Source organism: Felis catus, chromosome D3, assembly GCF_018350175.1.
Source record: "Felis catus isolate Fca126 chromosome D3, F.catus_Fca126_mat1.0, whole genome shotgun sequence".
NCBI classification, from domain to species: Eukaryota; Metazoa; Chordata; class Mammalia; order Carnivora; family Felidae; genus Felis; species Felis catus.
In genome coordinates, this window is record NC_058379.1 from 23,043,961 (window position 1) to 23,062,450 (window position 18,490).

The 18,490-nt window shown below is 52.2% G+C and overlaps 1 protein-coding gene across 3 annotated transcripts in view; it reads left to right on the plus strand.

Annotated features, from left to right (window-relative positions):
* Positions 1–18,490, plus strand: part of ASCC2 (activating signal cointegrator 1 complex subunit 2) — a 43,386-nt gene extending 24,896 nt beyond the window's left edge. For 2 of the 3 annotated variants that reach the window (XM_006938572.5, XM_006938573.5), the window contains 12 exons: positions 991–1,065; positions 1,485–1,592; positions 1,837–1,905; positions 2,061–2,135; positions 3,506–3,686; positions 5,104–5,318; positions 6,233–6,352; positions 12,196–12,289; positions 12,379–12,509; positions 13,058–13,160; positions 14,919–14,998; positions 15,471–18,490. In XM_006938572.5, the coding sequence (XP_006938634.1) occupies positions 991–1,065; positions 1,485–1,592; positions 1,837–1,905; positions 2,061–2,135; positions 3,506–3,686; positions 5,104–5,318; positions 6,233–6,352; positions 12,196–12,289; positions 12,379–12,509; positions 13,058–13,160; positions 14,919–14,998; positions 15,471–15,642 (1,423 nt within the window). In that variant the 3' untranslated portion in view covers positions 15,643–18,490. The remainder of the gene's footprint in view (positions 1–990; positions 1,066–1,484; positions 1,593–1,836; positions 1,906–2,060; positions 2,136–3,505; positions 3,687–5,103; positions 5,319–6,232; positions 6,353–12,195; positions 12,290–12,378; positions 12,510–13,057; positions 13,161–14,918; positions 14,999–15,470) is intronic. The other variant, XR_006587598.1, reaches the window with a different exon arrangement.

Consider the following 18,490-nt stretch of genomic DNA (forward strand, 5'->3'; position numbering starts at 1 on the left):
TAGAAGTTGCCAGAATTCAGCCAGTCGGTAGTTAAATGTTTATAGAGTACCTGCTACAAATTCAGCATCATCTTAGGCACTAAGGCTACTGTTATGGCTTTGGGAAGCTTAAGATGTTCAGAAGAAGAATTAGACTGCTGAAGAGAGGTGGCTGTGTTTTAAGTTGTAAGAGTAACATGTTCTGAGTGCCGTGCACCTAATTCCAGGAAGGAGAAGTCACGTGGGTAAGCATGATCTGGGAGCCTGTCGCTGGGATGGAGAGTTTGAATTTGAGTTGTGATGGGGGGTGAGTGTGAGGTTGTTGAGGTGAGAAGCAAGGTCGGCTACTCCGTGCTAGCTATGGATGTACCAGAGAGAGGAGCTACAGTCTGATGTCATAGGAGGTAGGGTAGGAGCTACTGGCAGGTTTGAACCAACAAAAAGAGTGACCTTGGGTTTTTCTCAAACCTCACTGAGTTCTGAGTAGCTCATTGCTACTCTAGCTCATTGCTAGGATGAGCCTACCTGGGTTTTGGTTTCCCAGTGAAAGGGGAATGTAGCTGCAGGTCACTTCTTTTTTTTTTTTTTTTTTTTACATTTATTTATTTTTGAGAGAGTGAGACAAAGTGAGAGTGGGGGAGGGGCAGAGAGAGGGAGACACAGAATCTGAAGCAGGCTCCAGGCTCTGAGCTGTCTGCACCAAGCCCGATGTGGGGCTTGAACCCACAAACCATGAGATCGTGACCTGAGCCAAAGTCGGACGCTTAACCAAATGAGCCACCCAGGCGCCCCATAGCTGCAGGTCACTTCTTGAGGCTTTTCCTAGACCATCCACAGCAGGCCAATCTAGGGTAAGCTTAGGGAAGAGCCAGGGAGTTAGAGAAAATTGTTGTGGTGACAACTGGGGAGCAAGAAATGGGCCTTCCCGCTTCCCGTGGTTTGCTTTGATTTTCTGATGAAGTGTGGTGTTTATGAACTAATCTTGCCTTTTCCCCATGTGTACCTCCACAGACTAGCTTCCTTTTATGAAATTGCAATTCCCGAACTGGAGTCTGCAATTAAGAAGAGGAGGCTTGAAGATAGCAAGTGAGCCGGGGCCAAAACTAAGCACGTTGTTGTGGGAGAGAGAGGCCCTGCCTTCCCCGGGCTTTAACATCCCTATCTCTAAGACAAGGAGGTGGCACCATGGACTGTGCAGCTCTGGCTTCAGTGTCCCTACCTAGCAGCCTCCTGGCCCCTGCATCCTAACCTTTTCTCTCCGCTGTTGCTCTAAGCTCTTGGTAACTGGCATACTGGTTCCCCACCCACTGTTTAAACTGAGAAGCGGCCCTGGAATCAGCTGGCCTCTCAGGGCCTGTAACCCTTTGCTGACAGTGACTCGTGAGGCTTTCTCAGCTCTGGAGAGGGACACCTGCAGCTGTTGAGAATAAGCTCCCTTCAGGCCTTTTAATCTCCCAAATCTCAGTTTTTGTTTTTGTTTTTTTTTCTCTCGGGGGCATTCAAAGGCTGCTAGGTGACCTGTGGCAGAGGCTGTCCCATTCCAGGAAGAAGCTACTGGAGATTTTTCACATCCTCATGAACCAGATTTGCCTCCTCCCTGTCCTGGAAAACAGGTGAGCCCTCAGGAGCAGCTTCCTGGGTAGAAGAACCCCTCCCCAAGCCCAGCAGAGGTATTTCCCTCATGTCATCTGCCCCCTTCCCTGCTCTGGGGTTGCTGAGCAGAGATGGGGAAAGAGACAAATGCCTCTTTCCTCCAACTGGCCTGGGGCCTTGCAGAGGGGCAGGGCAGACAGCAGGGAGGGGAGTTATAGATCCTTTGCATCGAAGGAACTCATCTTCCCTGGTGTCCTGTTCCAGCTGTGACAACATTCAGGGCTTCATCGAAGAGTTCCTGCAGATCTTCAGCTCCTTGCTGCAAGAGAAGAGGTGAGTGTGGCCGAGCGGGGACCAGTCCACACGAGGCCTTACATCCCAGAGCCTCTACCATATGCTCATCATGGTCTAAGGTTCTGGGATTTGTGGTTGGGCAGCAGACCAGTTTGCCCCAGCCCTGTCCCTTCCATCTGCTCTCTGCCTGGCAGGTTCCTCCGGGACTACGACACACTCTTCCCTGTGGCCGATGATGTCAGCTTGCTACAACAGGCCTCAGCAGTCTTGTATCCTACCACAGCCACTTGACAGGACCTGGCCTGGACAGGTTGGAGTTGGGCTGCTAGGACCCAGAGGAGCAGAGGGAGGTTTATCCCCAGAATACTCGGGTCAGCCAGTTTTCCCCAGAGGCCCACCAAAGCCCCAGCTCCTGTTTCTGGAGGAGATGACTACTCGGATCCTCGGAGCTGGGTGGGGTAGTGTCCTGCATTCTTTAGGCGTTTACTGAGTGTCTGGGCCCATGTGACCAACGTGGACTCAGCCCCACTGTCACAGACCTCATTGCAGGAGAGGAGACAGACAAGTAAACAAGCAATTGAAGTGTCATATGGGAGAAATCCAGAGGACAGGAAAGCCAAGGAAGGCACCTAACCCTGCAAGCTCAGGGAAAGGCTGTGAGATGGAGGGGCTGTCCAAGCCGAGACCAGCAGAAGAAATTGGAGGTGGCCAATCCCAGAGCTAAGTGTTCCCAGTGGATGGAGGACAGAGAGGCCCATCTGAGGAGCCCACAGACATTTTGTGTAGATCTCAGAGTGGGGCTGGGGACCTGGGGTCTAGTGGGAGGAGGCTGTGGCATGGCAGATGAGCTGGGGATGAGCAGACCTGCACGGCTCTGGGATGACTCTCACTAAGAAGTTTGGACTCTATCCTACAAGCACTGGGGTGTCATGGGAGAGTGTGAAACAGAGAGTAACAGGGTCAGTTTTATACTTTGGAAAAGCTCTGTCTGGCACAGGGAGGAGAAAAGACTGACCTGAGACTTCTGTGAGGCCCAGGGGCTGGTGAGGATACTGTTGCTGGCATCCAGGGATGGCCAGGGGGCGCTAGGTTAGAAGTGGAAGGAGGGAGTCTAGGGCAACTCCCAGATGTCTGGCTTGGCAGTGCCCAGGGTGGTAGAGAGGGAGGAAGGACAGGGAGGAGGGCCTGTGGGCCATTTTGGAGGCTGGGCTAGATTGCACAGTCTTGCCTTAGGGATACCCTATGGGCCCCCTTTGCAGGAAGCCCTCAGTAGTCAGACAGGAAGCACCTTTGGCAGTGACCCCATCAGGCAGGCCCTCCTCCTGGGGGTCAGTGCAGAGGAGGTGCTGCTGGCTCCTCCAATTATCAAGTCTTAGGATGCCCCTGGCCCTGTCTTCATCCAGAGCTGCTTTCTGCTGAGTGACAGGTACTAGGTTTCAAGGCTAGCGTGGCCGTGGTCTGGCCTCTTTCCCCAGGCAGCCCTGGTACTTGCAATGCCCACTGGGTACAGCCCAGATAGCCCCTAACACAAGTCATAGGGTCAGATGCGGAGGCAGGATTGAGAAATTATGTTGCCTTAGAGCTAGAGAGGCAGAAAAGGCTCTGGCACTGGAGAGAGACACCTTAACGTGTGTCACAGGGACGAGACTCGGACTGCCTACATCCTCCAGGCAGTCGAAAGTGCATGGGAAGGGGTGGACCGACAGAAAGCCACAGATGCTAAAGACCCACCGGTGGCTGCAGACCCTAATGGGGTCATTGCGATGGTGGAACCAGTCAGTGGACCGTTCTCACATCTGGAAAACTCAGAGGAAGAGGAGGTATGTGTCTGGAGCAACATTTTCCCCTGCTTCCCCTGCCCCTTCCAGGAAACCTGTCCCTTCTTTGTTTCAGCTCTCAGAGAAAAAGGTTTCTTTTGGAATTGACAGCCCTGAGCCTGCGGGTCAGCTCCGTGCTGCCTTTAGAGAGTCTGCAAGTCCCTTCAGCTGCCAAACCCCCATTTCTCCTCTGTAAAATGAAGTGATGGAGCTTTTTCCACGTGAAATCCTTCCCAGAGCTCTCCTCTAAACAGATCACCATGTAGCTGCTTTGGATGCAGTGGAGAGCAGCGTCTGGTCTCACTGCTTAGCCAGCCTGGACGCCCCGCCGTGGGACTGCAGGGCTCCACTAAGCAAGTGTGGAAGCCTCTGGTGCTCCAGGCTCTTCCAGAACTCGCCAAATCTATGGCCATACAGATTGCCCACTGAGCCCAGGACTCTTCCCTGCAAGTTGGGAGGCAGTGTGACATAGGGATTAAGACCACAGTCTCTGTGGGTCTCTGGGGTCAGACAGCTCAGGGGTATACCCTCGTTCTGCCACTCACCAGCTCTGTGGCTGGAGGCACATCACTCACATCTAGCCTCTGTTCCCCATGTCTAAGGTGGGGATAATTGCCATCCCTGCCTCCACAAGGTTGTTGGGATTCCCAGAGCTATTGGGTGCAGTGCCCCAAGCCTGGCTGGCCCTATGCACTATTAACAGATGCTGCTCTCCTTCCTGTGTTAGACTCAGGCCCTGTGGCTGTCACAGGGCCTTGGAAAATGACAGTCCCTCCACTCTTCCCACCTTCTTCCCCATTTGGCTTCTCTGAGACACGGATGATTTTTATTGTTGTTTTGATTTTGGAATTTCCTTAAATGAAATTCCTAACAGAATTAAGCCGCATCAAGCCGGATATGAACTGAATCCCCCTCATTAAAAAGAATATAATCAAAGGGGAGCATCTCCGTACAGTCCAGGGCTGGTGGTTGCTGTTTCTCTCCAACATCAGCCATTAACTTGTTAGAGTTGGAAAAGGATTAGTCGAAGCCACAGCCATTTGTGGGGTGCCTAGTCTTCTCCAGGCACCATGCTCAGCCTTATTCTCTTTGAACCATCTGAAACAACTCTGTGAGGTAGAAGGCAGTACTCCCATTTTACATGGAAGAAGCTGGGGTTCAGAGAGGGGAAGTGCCCTGCCCCAAATCACACAGCCAGAAGTAGCTCAACCACTAAGTCATAGAGCCACTCCCTCTTCACATGGTTTCAGGAATTGGAGACTCAAGAGACCTGGGTCACTTGGCTGAGATCTTGGCCCAGGAATGGCAGGGCCAGGACTCAACCAGGTCCCCTGATTCCTAGTCCTGTGGTATTTGAGGTCTGTTTCCTATCACCCACTTGGTCTGGCCTTTCCCTCCTTCACGGTAGCTCTCTCCACAGTGTATGGGGGCAGCTGCTCCCTTGGGCCCCCCTGTGTGTGGCGTGGAGCTGGACTCGCTCATCTCCCAAGTGAAGGACCTGCTGCCAGATCTTGGTGAGGGCTTCATCCTGGCCTGCCTGGAGCATTACAGCTACAACCCGGAGCAGGTGATCAACAACATCCTGGAGGAGCGGCTGGCCCCTGCCCTCAGCCAGCTGGACCGCAGCCTAGACAGGTGGGAGAGATAGGTGGGAGGGGGTTCATGGTGCCCAGGCTGTCTCAGGGCCCTGGCCAAAGGTGCTCTGGGGGCCTTGTCAGGGCCCCTTCTTAGCTTCTCTGCTTCCCGCACCTGTGCCAGAACTCTGCCTTCTCTCTCTTCCCTACAGCAGTGTTCCCCAGCCATTTAAATGAGTGGCCTCCTTGGGAACACATCAGAACTTTAGGCCCTCCCGGAGGTTCTCACATGCCCCCTGCAGGGGAGAGAGTGTGCACAGCTGGACATTGCAGCTGCTTCTTGCTGGAAGGCCCATCAGAAATGTGGGATGTGACAAAGGGGTTGCTGAGCCTTTTGGAGCTCCAAAGTCTCTGGCTTGCCCCTGTCATTGGCACCTTTCCAGTAGAGTCCTGAAGGAGGATGGCCAGAGCTTCTCACTTTCTTCATTCCTACCCTTTCTGAGTTTGACCTATTGCTCCTCTGAAGGCCTGTGGAGCAGCAGGAATGAGTGCACAAATGGGTGTTTCTTCCGCAGACAGACGATGTTTATTGAATGAATGAAGTTAGCTCTGCCTTTGTACAAGTACCTTGGCCACTTTGTGCCCATTTTACAGAGGAGGGCACTGAGGCCCAGAGAGGTCGAGTGATCTTAGCTACCTGTGTTATAGGACTGTTGTGAGTGTTCAATGAGGGAGGGAACTTTTGAGAAAATCTCTGAATGGCACATGGGACTGAGGGGGAACTTTGTGTCAGGCATGGCTGCATACCCAGGTAGGGGCCAGACAGGGCAGGTTTTTTTAGATCGTGTCTCATGTGGCTGTTGAAGGGGAGTAGAGGATCTGATGCATGTAACATGGTTCGGGTCAAGAGAGCACAGGTAGACATCAGCTGACCTTTCTCCCTCAAATGGATTTCTCTGTCACCCCCCCCCCCAGACAGGTGAAACCAGACCCGACACCCCTGCTCACATCTCGTCACAACGTCTTCCAGAACGATGAGTTTGATGTGTTCAGCAGAGATACAGTGGACCTGAGCCGGGTGCACAAAGGCAGGAGGTGAGTGCAGTGGGCTGCAGGGTGCCAGGCACCCCAACTCTGTAAGTGCAGTGAGAAAATTGAGAGAAACTAAGGACTCCGTGTTTACAGAACTGGCTTGAGTTTTGGCTCAGCGTCCCCCCAAGCAGTCCAGGACCTGTGTGCTCCCAGCAGGCAGGAGCAGGTTCTCTGATACTTATATGGTAGGCTCTGACTCTGACAGGGTGTTTTCTTGTTTTTTTTTTAATGAATCCCCTTGTTGATAGCCAAAGGCCAAAGGGACCTAAACTGTTCCCCTCTTCCCTTCCTACATCTTGGGATGTGTCAACCATCAAATCTCTGGGTGATAGAGCTGAGCAGTACTTCCTAGAAGCTGCTCCTCGACCTGATTTTCTCCATTCTGTGGCAAAATGAGAAAACTAAGGACCTGTACTAAGTCAGCTTTTCAGAAGGTGAACATACTCAATTTTAAGGTCTTTCTACTTATTTTTAGTTTATGTCCTTCCTACTTTTTTGGCATTGAAAAGTCCATTTATGATTTACTCATTCATTCAACAAATATTTGCCTGGTGCTCATGGCATACTAGGCCCTGGATTTATCAGGTGCTGGAGGTGTAGTGGACAGTGAGACAGACATGGCCACTGCCCCTGTGGAGTTTTCACTAATCACTTTGTCAAACAAGCAAAGTAAAATTGCAAATACAATAGGCACTATAAGGTGCAGGTGTGCAGACTTCTGAACCTCTGGTAGAGGATTCAATCCAGAGAGGAAAGCTTGAGGAAATGACATGGAACCAAGAGTGGAAGTGTGAGGAAGGGCCAAAGGGCCAATTCTATAAAGAGCGGGGAAGGAGAAACTTTCTAGGAAGAGTGAAAAACAGAGGCAATGGCCCCAAGGTCATGGGGAACATGATGAGGGTCCCATGAGCTGACATGTTTTGGAAAGATCACCTGGCTTTGGAATGGAGGCCCACTGGAGGGACCAAGAGTCAGTAGTGATGATAGAGAGTTCAAGAGAAATGAGTAACTCTTGGCAACACTATGCTAGCCCCTAGAGTTCTACTAAATTGTATTGGTTCATGAAATCCAGAAATCTGGGAATTGCTGGACGAGTACAGCCTCCCCTCCCCCCATTGTATATATGGAGACAGCAAGGTTCAGAGAAGGGCAATGGGGGACCTGCCCCCTTCTTGCGATAGGAGCCCCAGTGGCAGAATTACAAGCTGCTTCTTCGGTGAGGGCCCCGTGCTGGAAGCTTGGCTGGCTGAGGGCTTTGGGGAGCGGGCGCAGGGCAGCTGTAAAGCCATCTGGCTGGCTGGACAGGAAGCATTTGTAAACTGCTTAGTCACACACGTTGCGACATCCCCAGATCCCAGGCAAGAGATGTTATCCTGCATCCGTGGCCACTGTTCCAGGTCTGAATGACCCTCTGCAGGTTCTGTTGTGGAGAAAGAGGCAGATGAGGAGGGCCGGGCCCTGCTCCTAGGGCACTACAAGCTGCCAGGTGGAAAGTCTAGGAGGCAAATGTTTACTGAACTCCTTGTGCTGGGTAGCTCAGGGGCTGGGGATTGCAAAGAGGCAAAGCCTCCATTCATGTGTTCATTATTTACTTATTAATTCAGCAAATATTTATTAAGTGATCTACTAGTGCCAGATCCTGTGCTAGATACCAGGGAGACAAGGTGAGCAGGGCACCCGGGCCTCGCTCTCAAACGATGCAGAGACTATGGGAAAGATTTAAACCATTAAACAAGTAGTGACAGAGTGGGAGAGATGCCGGGGTGGGGCATACAAGGGCCTCCATAGGGACTCTTGTCCTAATCTGGGCAGGGCAGTCAAGGGGCACATGAGAAAAGTAGCACAAGGTCACACTTGAGTTACAATGTGTGTATGGGTTAAATCAGATCGGATGCACTCAGTGGCTCAAGTAATAGGGAAACCTGTCCCTTGTATGAAAGGGAGTTGCAAGGTAGGTCTGTCTAGGTTTGGTTAACCTGTGGTACAGCCTCATCATCAAGGATACATCTTTTCCATCTCTGCGAGCTAGTTCCTTCGAAGCCACTGGGTGGCCACAGCTGTTTCAGCTATGACCTCCAGAAATGACAGTGCCAAGAGGAAGTCTGGACCAGGTCTTCCTGTGTTTCTCTTACAGACCAGGAAGCCTTTCCCAGAAGTTTCCAGACTCCACTCACATCTCAGTGGGGAACTGGGTCACAGGGCCAAGGTCTAGGGCTCCAGGAGAAGGGGGAAAGGTGGAAAGACCTGAACCAAATGAGGGTGTGTTAGGAGTGGGGGTGAGGTAGAGGGTGGCTGTTGGGTAGAGGCCAAGCACATGTGCTGCAGGTATATCATAGCTACATGAAGGAGGCGGTGTGTATAAGGTGGGATCCCATAAATTCCTTGGACTGAACAGTGGTACCCTGGAAGATTATGAGTGTTCTCCCTCAAAACAGGCTCTATGGCCAAAAAAGTCTGTGCACTTTCTTCTTGGTGAGTCACAGAGCACATTAGCACATTAAAGGCTCTGATAAGTCCTGCAGTAAAAAGAAATAGGATTCATTTTGTTGAGCCCAGCATGTGCCAGGTTCATTTCTAGTCGTCATCTTATTTCATCCCTGGGATGCAGAATTAAGATTTGGCAAGGAGAGGCACCTGGGTGGCTCAGTCGGTTAAGCGTCTGATTCTGGTTTCGGCTCAGGTCATGGTCTCGTGTTTCGTGAGTTCGAGCCCTGCATCAGCCTCTGCGCTGACAGTGCAGAGCCTGCTTGGGACTCTCTCTCTCCTACTCTCTCTGCCCCTCCCCTGCTCACTCTATCTCTCTCGAAATGAATAAACTTAAAAAAAGACTTGGCAAGGATAAGAAGCTTGCTTGTGATCGCACAGCTCAAGAAGTACCCCAGCAGACTTGAGTCAGTAGACCTGTGTTCTAGCACTGTGGCTCTGCTGGTAGAAGCTGTGTCACCTTGGGAAAGTTGCTCTGCCTCTTGGGTTTCCTTACCTATAAAAGGAAGGGTTTGTTGCCTCTACAGGTCCCTTAGAAGTTCAGAGGTGGCAGTCACGCCCCTAAGGGCCAGTTTGAGTTGGGCCTTGAAGGATAGGCCGGAAGAAGTGAGGAGGGGAAGAGTGACTCAGCTTCAGGGAAGCCCACACATTCCCTGGGTTCCCTGAGGAAGCACCTGCTCCGAAGAAATCTCTGAAGCCACTGTTGCCTGTGTTTCCAGACTTGACTGGAGTTTAGGCCTCAGATGAATCTTTTCCTGGCTGGTTTTGACCCTTACTTTTCTTTTCCTTCCTGGCTCCAAAGGGGGGTCATGGGACCAAAGCTGCACCTCCCTGGATGGGGATGCCCAGGGCACCAGGCTCCTCTGTCCCTGCCTGTGCCCTCTCCCAGGACCCTGGGTGGGTGGAGTTTGCAAGGCTTCTCTGGCCCTGCCAGGGAGCCACATAACTAGAGGCCCACAGTGGGGCCAAGAACTAGGAACTGGATGGACCAGGAGCTGTGGGATGTGGCAGAAAGGACAGTGATACTTCTCATTCATCCTTGGACGCCTGGCTCAGCACAGGCCCTGGCACCTGGTAGGCCCTCAGGAAATGTATGTGGAATGAGTAGATGTGTTCCTTCCAGTGGCACTAAACACCCGGGCCCCCTTCACTTGCTCTTTCTTCTCCAGCCCCACCCAGCCTGGTGAAGAGAGCCAGGTAGGAGCCAGGGCCACAGGCACAGGCCCCTTTCCTGGCGTCATACAGAATTTCCCTGTGGACCAAGAATTTTCCCTGGTCTAGATCAAATGCCGCCCCCCCCCCCCGACCACCCCCCCCCCCCCCGCCGACCACCACCTCACAGGGCCTCCATTTCCCACCCCTTCTCCCCCCACCCCCACCAGCTAGACCCCCTAAGCCAGGGGGGTCTTGTTTCCAGGGCATGCTTGCGTCCGTTCAGCACATTTCATGTTAGCTGCCATTTGCCTGCGACCCTCACTGGACTGTGAGTTCCGTGAGGACAGATCCAGATCTTCCTCTTTTTTGAATCTCTCCCCAGCTCAGCCTTAGTACCCTCCCTGGCACGTAGTAGGCCCTTAGTAAAAACTACTGAAGGAAGCCAAATCCTGACCTGCCCCAAGCTCCCAGGCAGATAGCCTGAGAGACTCAGACCCCTGTCCCTCCCTGCACCAAAAGCCAGTTAATAGAAGATTTTAATGGAAGCTGTCTATGACTTTGTATCTCTTCTTCTTTTTTTCTTCTTCTTCTTTTTTTCCCCCTACCTTTGATACATTCCAGAAAACTGATTTCACAGCTAAGCTGGATTTTCTTGCCTGGCATCTCATATTGATTTTCCCCTGCAGGGCTAGAAACTACATTCCACAGGCCTATGTGTGAGACAAGCCAGGTTTTTCTACAGATTTGCAAAGCCACAGTCAAGAGGCCTCAGTCCCCACTGAGGCTCCGCCACAGTTCATTGATCCCAAACAGGTCCCTCTCCTTCCCTCCACCACACCCAACGGTCCTCACCTGTGATATAACAGGAGTTTAACTTTTGGGCTTTTTCTTCCAATGCAAACTGACATAGACGATTGAACTGTGGAACAGATAGAAGGTCACCGTGAGGAAGCAGGGGTAGGAGGAAAAGGGCAGGACCCCTGCTTGCCCCTCACACCCCAGGGGTCCCCTGTGGCTCCCCTGAGCTCAGTTAGAAGGTCACATACGGCCTTTCTCTTTCTTTTTTTGTTTTGTTTTGTTTTAATTTTTTTTTTGTTTTAATTTTTTTTTTTCAACGTTTATTTATTTTTGGGACAGAGAGAGACAGAGCATGAACGGGGGAAGGGCAGAGAGAGAGGGAGACACAGAATCGGAAACAGGCTCCAGGCTCTGAGCCATCAGCCCAGAGCCCGATGCGGGGCTCGAACTCACAGACCGCGAGATCATGACCTGGCTGAAGTCGGACGCTTAACCAACTGCACCACCCAGGCGCCCCTGTTTTAATTATTTTTTGAGAGAAAGAGAGAGAGAGAGAATAAGCAGGGGAGGGGCAGTGAGAAAGAGGGACTGAGGATCCCAAGCAGGCTCTGTGCTGCCATCAGAGACCCTGATGTGGGGCTCAAACTCACAAACCATGAGATCATGACCTGAGTTGAAGTCGGATGCTTAACTGACAGCCATCCAGGTGCCCCTGGCCTTTGTCTTTCTTAAATTTTTGTTTTCTAAAAGGTTCAAATAATGCCAGGAGTAACCATTGTCATTTAGTGGGGGACTTAACTAGCCCTCTCTGTGCATTGACTTATGTAAATTATATGCACTCATAGGAACAGCTTGTTTGGCTTGCTTTCTGTCTTTTATACAAATGGGATCATACCATATACATTTTTCTGCAGCTTGCTTTTTTCCTTGGGAATAAGTCTTAGAATTCTCTCTGCATCAGCACAAACAGTTGAATGTCATTCTTGATAACTGCCGCCTGGCGTTCTGTAATAAAGATGTGACACATCATTTGGCCATTTCACTTGTGATGGACACTAGTTGTTTTCTATTTTTCGCTGTTACAAACAACACTGAAAAGAAAATTCCGGATCAGACCTCTTAATGCTCAGGGCCAGCGTTTCCCTCGGGTGGGTGCCTCAAAGAGGAATTTCCTGGCCAAAGGGCGGGCACATTTTACACTGCAACAACTGTTTTGGAATGCCTCCCAAAGTGGCTGGACCTGGTCACGTGGGCACTCCGAGCGGTGAGTCCCACCTTCCCACACCCCTGCCAGTGTTTGATACCACTTGTCACAGTTTGTGCCAACCTGAGCCCGTGGTGCTTTGGACCCTGGCACTTGCAGCCTTCAAAGCCTCATAGTTTTCTGCGCTGTCCCCTCGCAACTCCAGGAAGGAGGAGAACACGCGGAGCCTGCTGAACGACAAGCGGGAGGTGGTGGCACAGCGGCAGCGCTACGAGCAGTACAGCGTGGTGGTGGAGGAGGTAGGTGGCCCCAGGCCGTTGGGCCTTCGCCGGGTGGGGGAGAATCGGCCAGCCCTGGGCCCCTCGGCCCCACGCTTCTGCTGTTGCAGGTGCCGCTGCAGCCAGGTGAGGGCCTGCCCTATCGCGGGGATGACTATGAGGACGAGTACGATGACACGTACGATGGCAACCAGGTGGGCGCCAACGATGCTGACTCGGATGATGAGCTCATCAGCCGCAGGTGAGGCCGCAGGGCAGCTAGAGGGCGGAATCCCAGGGGCACAGCGATTCTCCCAAAGCCTCTTGTGTACACAGCTGGGGAGACCAAGGCCCTGATTACGTGAGCAAGTCAGTGGTAGAGCCAGGGCCCAAACCGAGGCCTCTTGACTCCTGGTCCAGTGCTCCCTCCACCCCCAGCCACTCCCTTGGCCATTTGGCCCAACCCATCCTGAGTGGGGCAGCATTAATTTGGTTTCAGGCAGTCATTTTACATTGTTCTTTTTAACTGCAGAAAACTCTCCCCAATAGAACCTTACAGAGATTTCCCAATGCAGATAAAAGCAGAGCTGCCCCAGCTCTGGCTAAGCCCCCATATCAGACTCTGGTACCCTCAGAGGGTCCGGGGACTGGAACAAAGCTGGCTTGAAAAGCACTTTGTTTTTTTTCCAGCTGCCTGAGCCCATCCCCATCCTGACAGCCCCCTCTCACCCAGCCTGGTTCCCTCCTCCCTGAGGCTCCCTCTCCAGGTTTAATCTAGTCTTTGATCTCACTTTCTCTCTAAACCCTCAGGCCCTTCACCATCCCTCAGGTGCTGAGAACCAAAGTGCCTGGAGAAGGGCAGGAAGAGGACGAAGAGGAGGAGGAGGAGGAGGCTGAGGACGAGGCTCCCAAGGTACCTCATTGGCAGGTGGCAGATGAAGGGGAGGGTGTGGTTCTGAAGGGCAGATTGGGAGCACCGTGCCCCTGCTTGCCTGCAGCTGGCTTTCAGGCAGCCCCAGCATCCCTGCCCAGGAGAAGAGGGGCTCCTTCAAGCCTGAGATGCCCACTTGGAGAGTTGCTGTCTTAGAACTCCCCTCCACTACTCAGTGGAGGCTCAGGGGCCAAGCCTTTGAGCTGCTGGGTTCATGAGGCCCAGGAGCCTGGGGGCTGAGAGACGGGCAGGCAGTTCTTGGCCACCATGCTCAGGATGCCAGTTCTTAAAGTCACAGAGGTGTTAGAGCCCAAGGGCCCTTGGAGGTCATCTGGGCTGGTGGGTTTGCAAATTGTATTTTTTAGCAGCTGAACTTTTTCTTCAAATGAAATCTTAACTAGAACCTCACATAAGGGCCGGATTGCTCAGCTTGAACCCGAGTGGCACCCTGGGACCCCCTGTATCCCCTCATGCCCTCCCACCAGGGTGACAAATTCAGATGTGTCCAGGCCAGGCTACCAGCATAAACGAGTAGCGGGTCCTGATGGAGACTGTGACTAGTGGAACAGAAGTACACATACCCTCTGCCCAAGGGACTCCTCAGCATAAATGTAGGCCTAGGGCTTCCAGGGCTTTCCCTTCTTCCCAGGCAAGAGGTCAGCCTGGATTTTTATGTAAAATCTTCCAGTTTTCAAATGTTATCAGTTGTACATGTGTGTGTGTGTGTGTGTGTGTGTGTGTGTGTGTTAACAGTACAGGCCACCAAGAGCTATCTGTGGTCCTTAGGCCACAGTTTTTCCTGCTGCTAGTCTAGGCTCCTTTGCTTGTTGACCCCTCCCCCTCCAAAAAAAATAGTCTTTGAGAGAAGGTACTCCCTTGGGGCGCCTGGGTGGCTCAGTCGGTTAAGCATCCAACTCTTGATCTCAGCTTAGGTCATGATCTCACAGTTTGAGAGTTCAAGCACCACATCAGGCTCTGTGCTGATGGCACAGAGTCTGCTTGGGATTCTTTCTCTTCCCCCCACCTTCTGTCTCTTGCTCTCCCCCCAATACATAAATAAAAACTTAAAAAAAAAGAGTGGTCGGGCGCCTGGGTGGCGCAGTCGGTTAGGCGTCCGACTTCAGCCAGGTCACGATCTCGCGGTCCGCGAGTTCGAGCCCCGTGTCGGGCTCTGGGCTGATGGCTCAGAGCCTGGAGCCTGCTTCCGATTCTGTGTTTCCCTCTCTCTCTGCCCCTCCCCCATTCATGCTATGTCTCTCTCTGTCTCAAAAATAAATAAACGTTAAAAAAAAAATTAAAAAAAAAAAAAGAGTGGGTACTCCCATAGCACGTTGGTGGTGGTGCTAGAGTGAGGACGAGTCAGCTCCCAGGGGCAGCTTTCTTCGCTTTCAAGACCCTATGTGGCCTCTCATGGTGGCCATCTTGGCCTGAGCCCCATTTGTCATCCATGCTCCAACTATGGTCCACTCGCCCCATCATGCCTATGCAGGAAGCCTCAGTCCCTTTAGCTGCCTCCCCATCACAAAAGAGGTGGGAGGGACGGAGGAGAGAGGCTTCAAATGGAAACCTTGGGCCAAGCAAGGGCATCTCCTTCTAGGGTATCACCCTGCCATAGCCTGGCGTTCCCCCACTCCTAGCATGGAGGCATCAACAAGATCCAGTCAGGCACAGCCTCACCACAGCTTTGGGAAATAGAGAGGCTCATGACTCTAGATTTTTTTTCTCCCTTCCCCTCCACAGCCCGACCATTTTGTGCAGGACCCAGCGGTGCTGCGGGAGAAAGCAGAAGCCAGGCGCATGGCCTTCCTTGCCAGGAAGGGGTGAGCATTTTAAAGCGCTGTTTCTGGTGGGAGGGGACCCATCCGGGAAGGGCTCAGCCAACCACCTAGGAAGCCCACACGTAAACCCTGAGTGCTTTACGTGTATTAATTTAACCCTCACAACAGCCCTATGAAGTAGCCACTGTTATTATCCTTACTTTACAGAGGAAGAAACAGGCCCATCCCCATCCCTAAGCCCTCCTCTCCTTATTGTGGGCTGTGGTCAACCCACAGCGGGTCCTTCCCTCAGCCAGGGACCCATCCAGAGGCAAGGCTCAGAGAAGAGAATTCACTAGACAGACACAGGACCGGCCAAAATCCCCACAGCCCTGCCCTTGCTGGGCTCCATTTCTTCTCCCACTGGAAGCTGGGACATGGGTTTCCTGGCCCAAGCCGTGTGTCCTCTCCCAGAGACCTCTGAGAAAGGCAGTGAGCTCTTCCCATCTCCTGGGGTGGGTTGTTCTTCCCTCAGGTACCGGCACGACAGCTCCACGGCAGTGGCCGGCAGCCCCCGGGGCCACGGGCAGAACCGTGAGACAACCCAGGAACGCAGGAAGAAGGAAGCCAACAAGGCGACGCGAGCCAACCATAACCGGAGAACCATGGCTGACCGCAAAAGAAGCAAAGGCATGATTCCATCCTGAGGCCGCCATGGCAGGGCCAGCCGGGAGGCAGCGGCACCAGACCTGCTGGGCTGAGTTACCATAGCCTTGGGTCTCCTCACCAGTTGGCCTCCTGCCAGGGCCCCAAGTTCAACTCCACCCCTCAACAGCCTCAGCTTTGCAGCCCCTGAGAAGGCCGCCTCGTCGTCCACCAGCCAGCCGTGAGCGCCTTCTTGCAGAACACACAGTGCCTTATCCCACAGCGGAAGAACCCCTGGGGCAGGAAGAACCCCAGCAGGCAAAAGGGATGGGGACAGAGCCCCAAGGCAAGCCCCACAAACCTCGTGCAGCAAGACACCACTTCTCTTTTACCCCGGACGGCAGGAAACCTGTAAATTTAAAAAACAAAAACAAAAAAGGCCTGCAAATAAAATTTTTGACCCTTTCAGGCAATGATCCATGATGTGCCCATGGCCCGCTCCCCCTGTATCCCTTTCTTCAGTGACGGCCACCATCAGGAGAGCAAGAAAGCCGGATGATCACCGCTCTTCTCATCAGCCTTTGGCGCTTGCGTCTCATTGTAACCCCTCCTGATGTTGCCCTGCTTTGCCGTGTGGTCCTGAGCACATCACTCCCTTGAGTATCCAGTCCCTGCTCGTGGAAGGAAGAGATAAAGGTGTGAGGTCCTGTGGTCCTTCAGTACCCTCTCGTTCAGTCCCTGCGACCTCCACCCAGGGAGGTAGGTACTATTTCCTAGTGTAGGTGAGGTATAGGTGAGGAAGGTGAGGCACTGAGAGCTGAAGCTGCCTGCCCAGGCAACAGCTAGGAAGTAGGAGAACAGGGATTAGACCCTCAGTCTGACCCCTGGTCTTTATAGGGTCCTAGACCCCCATAGGTGGTATCATCACCATCTCTTAGCTGACTCGAGGATGCCTTTCCAGTAACAGCCAAAACCTGAGCTTGGTACTTCCTGGTTGTGTGTACACTCCATCAAATCCTCCAAAATCAGGGGGTCAGACACCAGAAGACACAAATGAGGATGTCACTGCCAAGCCCTGTTGAAGGACTTGGACCTAGTTCCTCAAAACCTCCTCCCGGTGGGGGGGGGTGGGGGGTGGGCAGGCAGTTGGTTCACAGTGTGGCAGCAGCTGGCAGGCATCCTGATTCCCGCCTCCCCCCACCCCCCCCAGAACACTGCCAATCAACAGAGGATCAGCAGTGGGGTATTTGCTGGCTTGATCCTACCCAGCCTAGCCTGGAGTCCATCCATGGATCCAGGCCCCTGCCCAGCTGGACCTTGACAAATCACCGTAGATGCTTGTGCAATTTATTTGCACGTGGGTAGGATGAGTGTCTGGAGCAGCCAGGCAGACAAGCACTTGACGAATTGGTTTTGTTAGGTCAGCTGCACAAGTGAAAATCAATAGCAATTCCTCTGAGCCGCACCAGTTCTCCTGGTGCATTTGAGATGCAGAGCGGAGATGGGAGTGGTGTCTTCCCCTCGAGCTGCTGAATTAGGTGAGATCAGGCTGGGGGTCAGCCATTCTGACAGGCAGCAGGAAGACTCTGTTTCCTCCCAGAGGCATTTGCCAGGGACCATAGAGGCAAGAGTCATTTGTTTTCTCTCTCCCTGAGCTCCTCAGACCTAGCTCTTGTTCCTGGAGCAAGGTGAGGTGAGTCGGGGGAGCTCTGGGCTTTACCTACCTTACTTGTTACGGTTCACACAGCCCCTCTCACCTTCATTTTGTCATACGTAGCTCCTGACCGCTTGGAGCAGTGTTCAAGCCTCCTACTGGCATCCTGGTTTAAAGGATTTGAGAAGACAAACAATTTGTCAAATTTCCCAGAATGTACTGCTAGGTCAAACTGGATCTCCCTTGAAGAATTATGTTCTTTCTCATTTCAGATCTTGAGGGCACCCTTTCAGGGATGCTTTGCAAACACCTCACTCAGGATCATCCAGAACAGTGCTGGTCGGCACACCCCTTCACCTCTCAGGGCCTCAGTTTTCCCATCTGCAAAGTGGGTATATTGGTCCAGGTGAATGGTTTCCACCTGGTGCCAATTAAATCCTCTGAGGAGGCCCCAAGGTTTAAGATGAGCAATGGCACAGGTGTTACAAGTGAGGTGGGATGGGAGTCTGAACCCTGCTCACTTGATCACTGGGCCCCATCACCCCACTACTCCTAAGCAGGAATTTCTAAGTGCCTTCTCTACACCCTGTTAGAGAACATGACTATCACAGGCATTTCCTAGGAAGCTTGTACGACCTAGTGCCTCCAAGAGGACTTAGGACTTTGAGTGTCTTTGTTTCTAGCTCATGAGTGGCAATGATGGCAGACATGTTTGTTTGAACAGTGCTTCTGTGCCTCTGTGAGATAGGTAGGGCAGAGCCTGTCGTTGATAAGAAGGGACCCGGGACCCCAGGGAGGGCAATGAACTTGTCCAAAGCCCATGGCAAGTTAGCAGCAGAGCCTGGATGCAGATCCTTTTTGAGTTCCAGGTGCAGTCTGGAAAAGGAAGTGATTGGCAAGAACCTGCCTGCCCCTGTCACACTGGGAGCTTGGGCTAAATAACACAGGGAAGGAAACAAACAAAACACAAAAGTAAACCCACCAAAAATGCAGGGGGGTGGTTATAGAGCCCCCTTCTTTAAAATGATGTCAATGAACTCTTAATAGCAATGTAAAAAACTAAATATTGACAAATAAGTTGTTTGAGTTTTTTTTGAAGAGAATAAATTGAATGGTAATGCATCATGATTGTGAAAATATTTTTTAAAAATTTGAATACAGACCAAGTCTGGAAAGGAATGTGCATAAATGAAAATGATGGTAAGACCATGGCATTTGTAATGAGAATAAAAGCACTTACTGAGTACTTACCATGA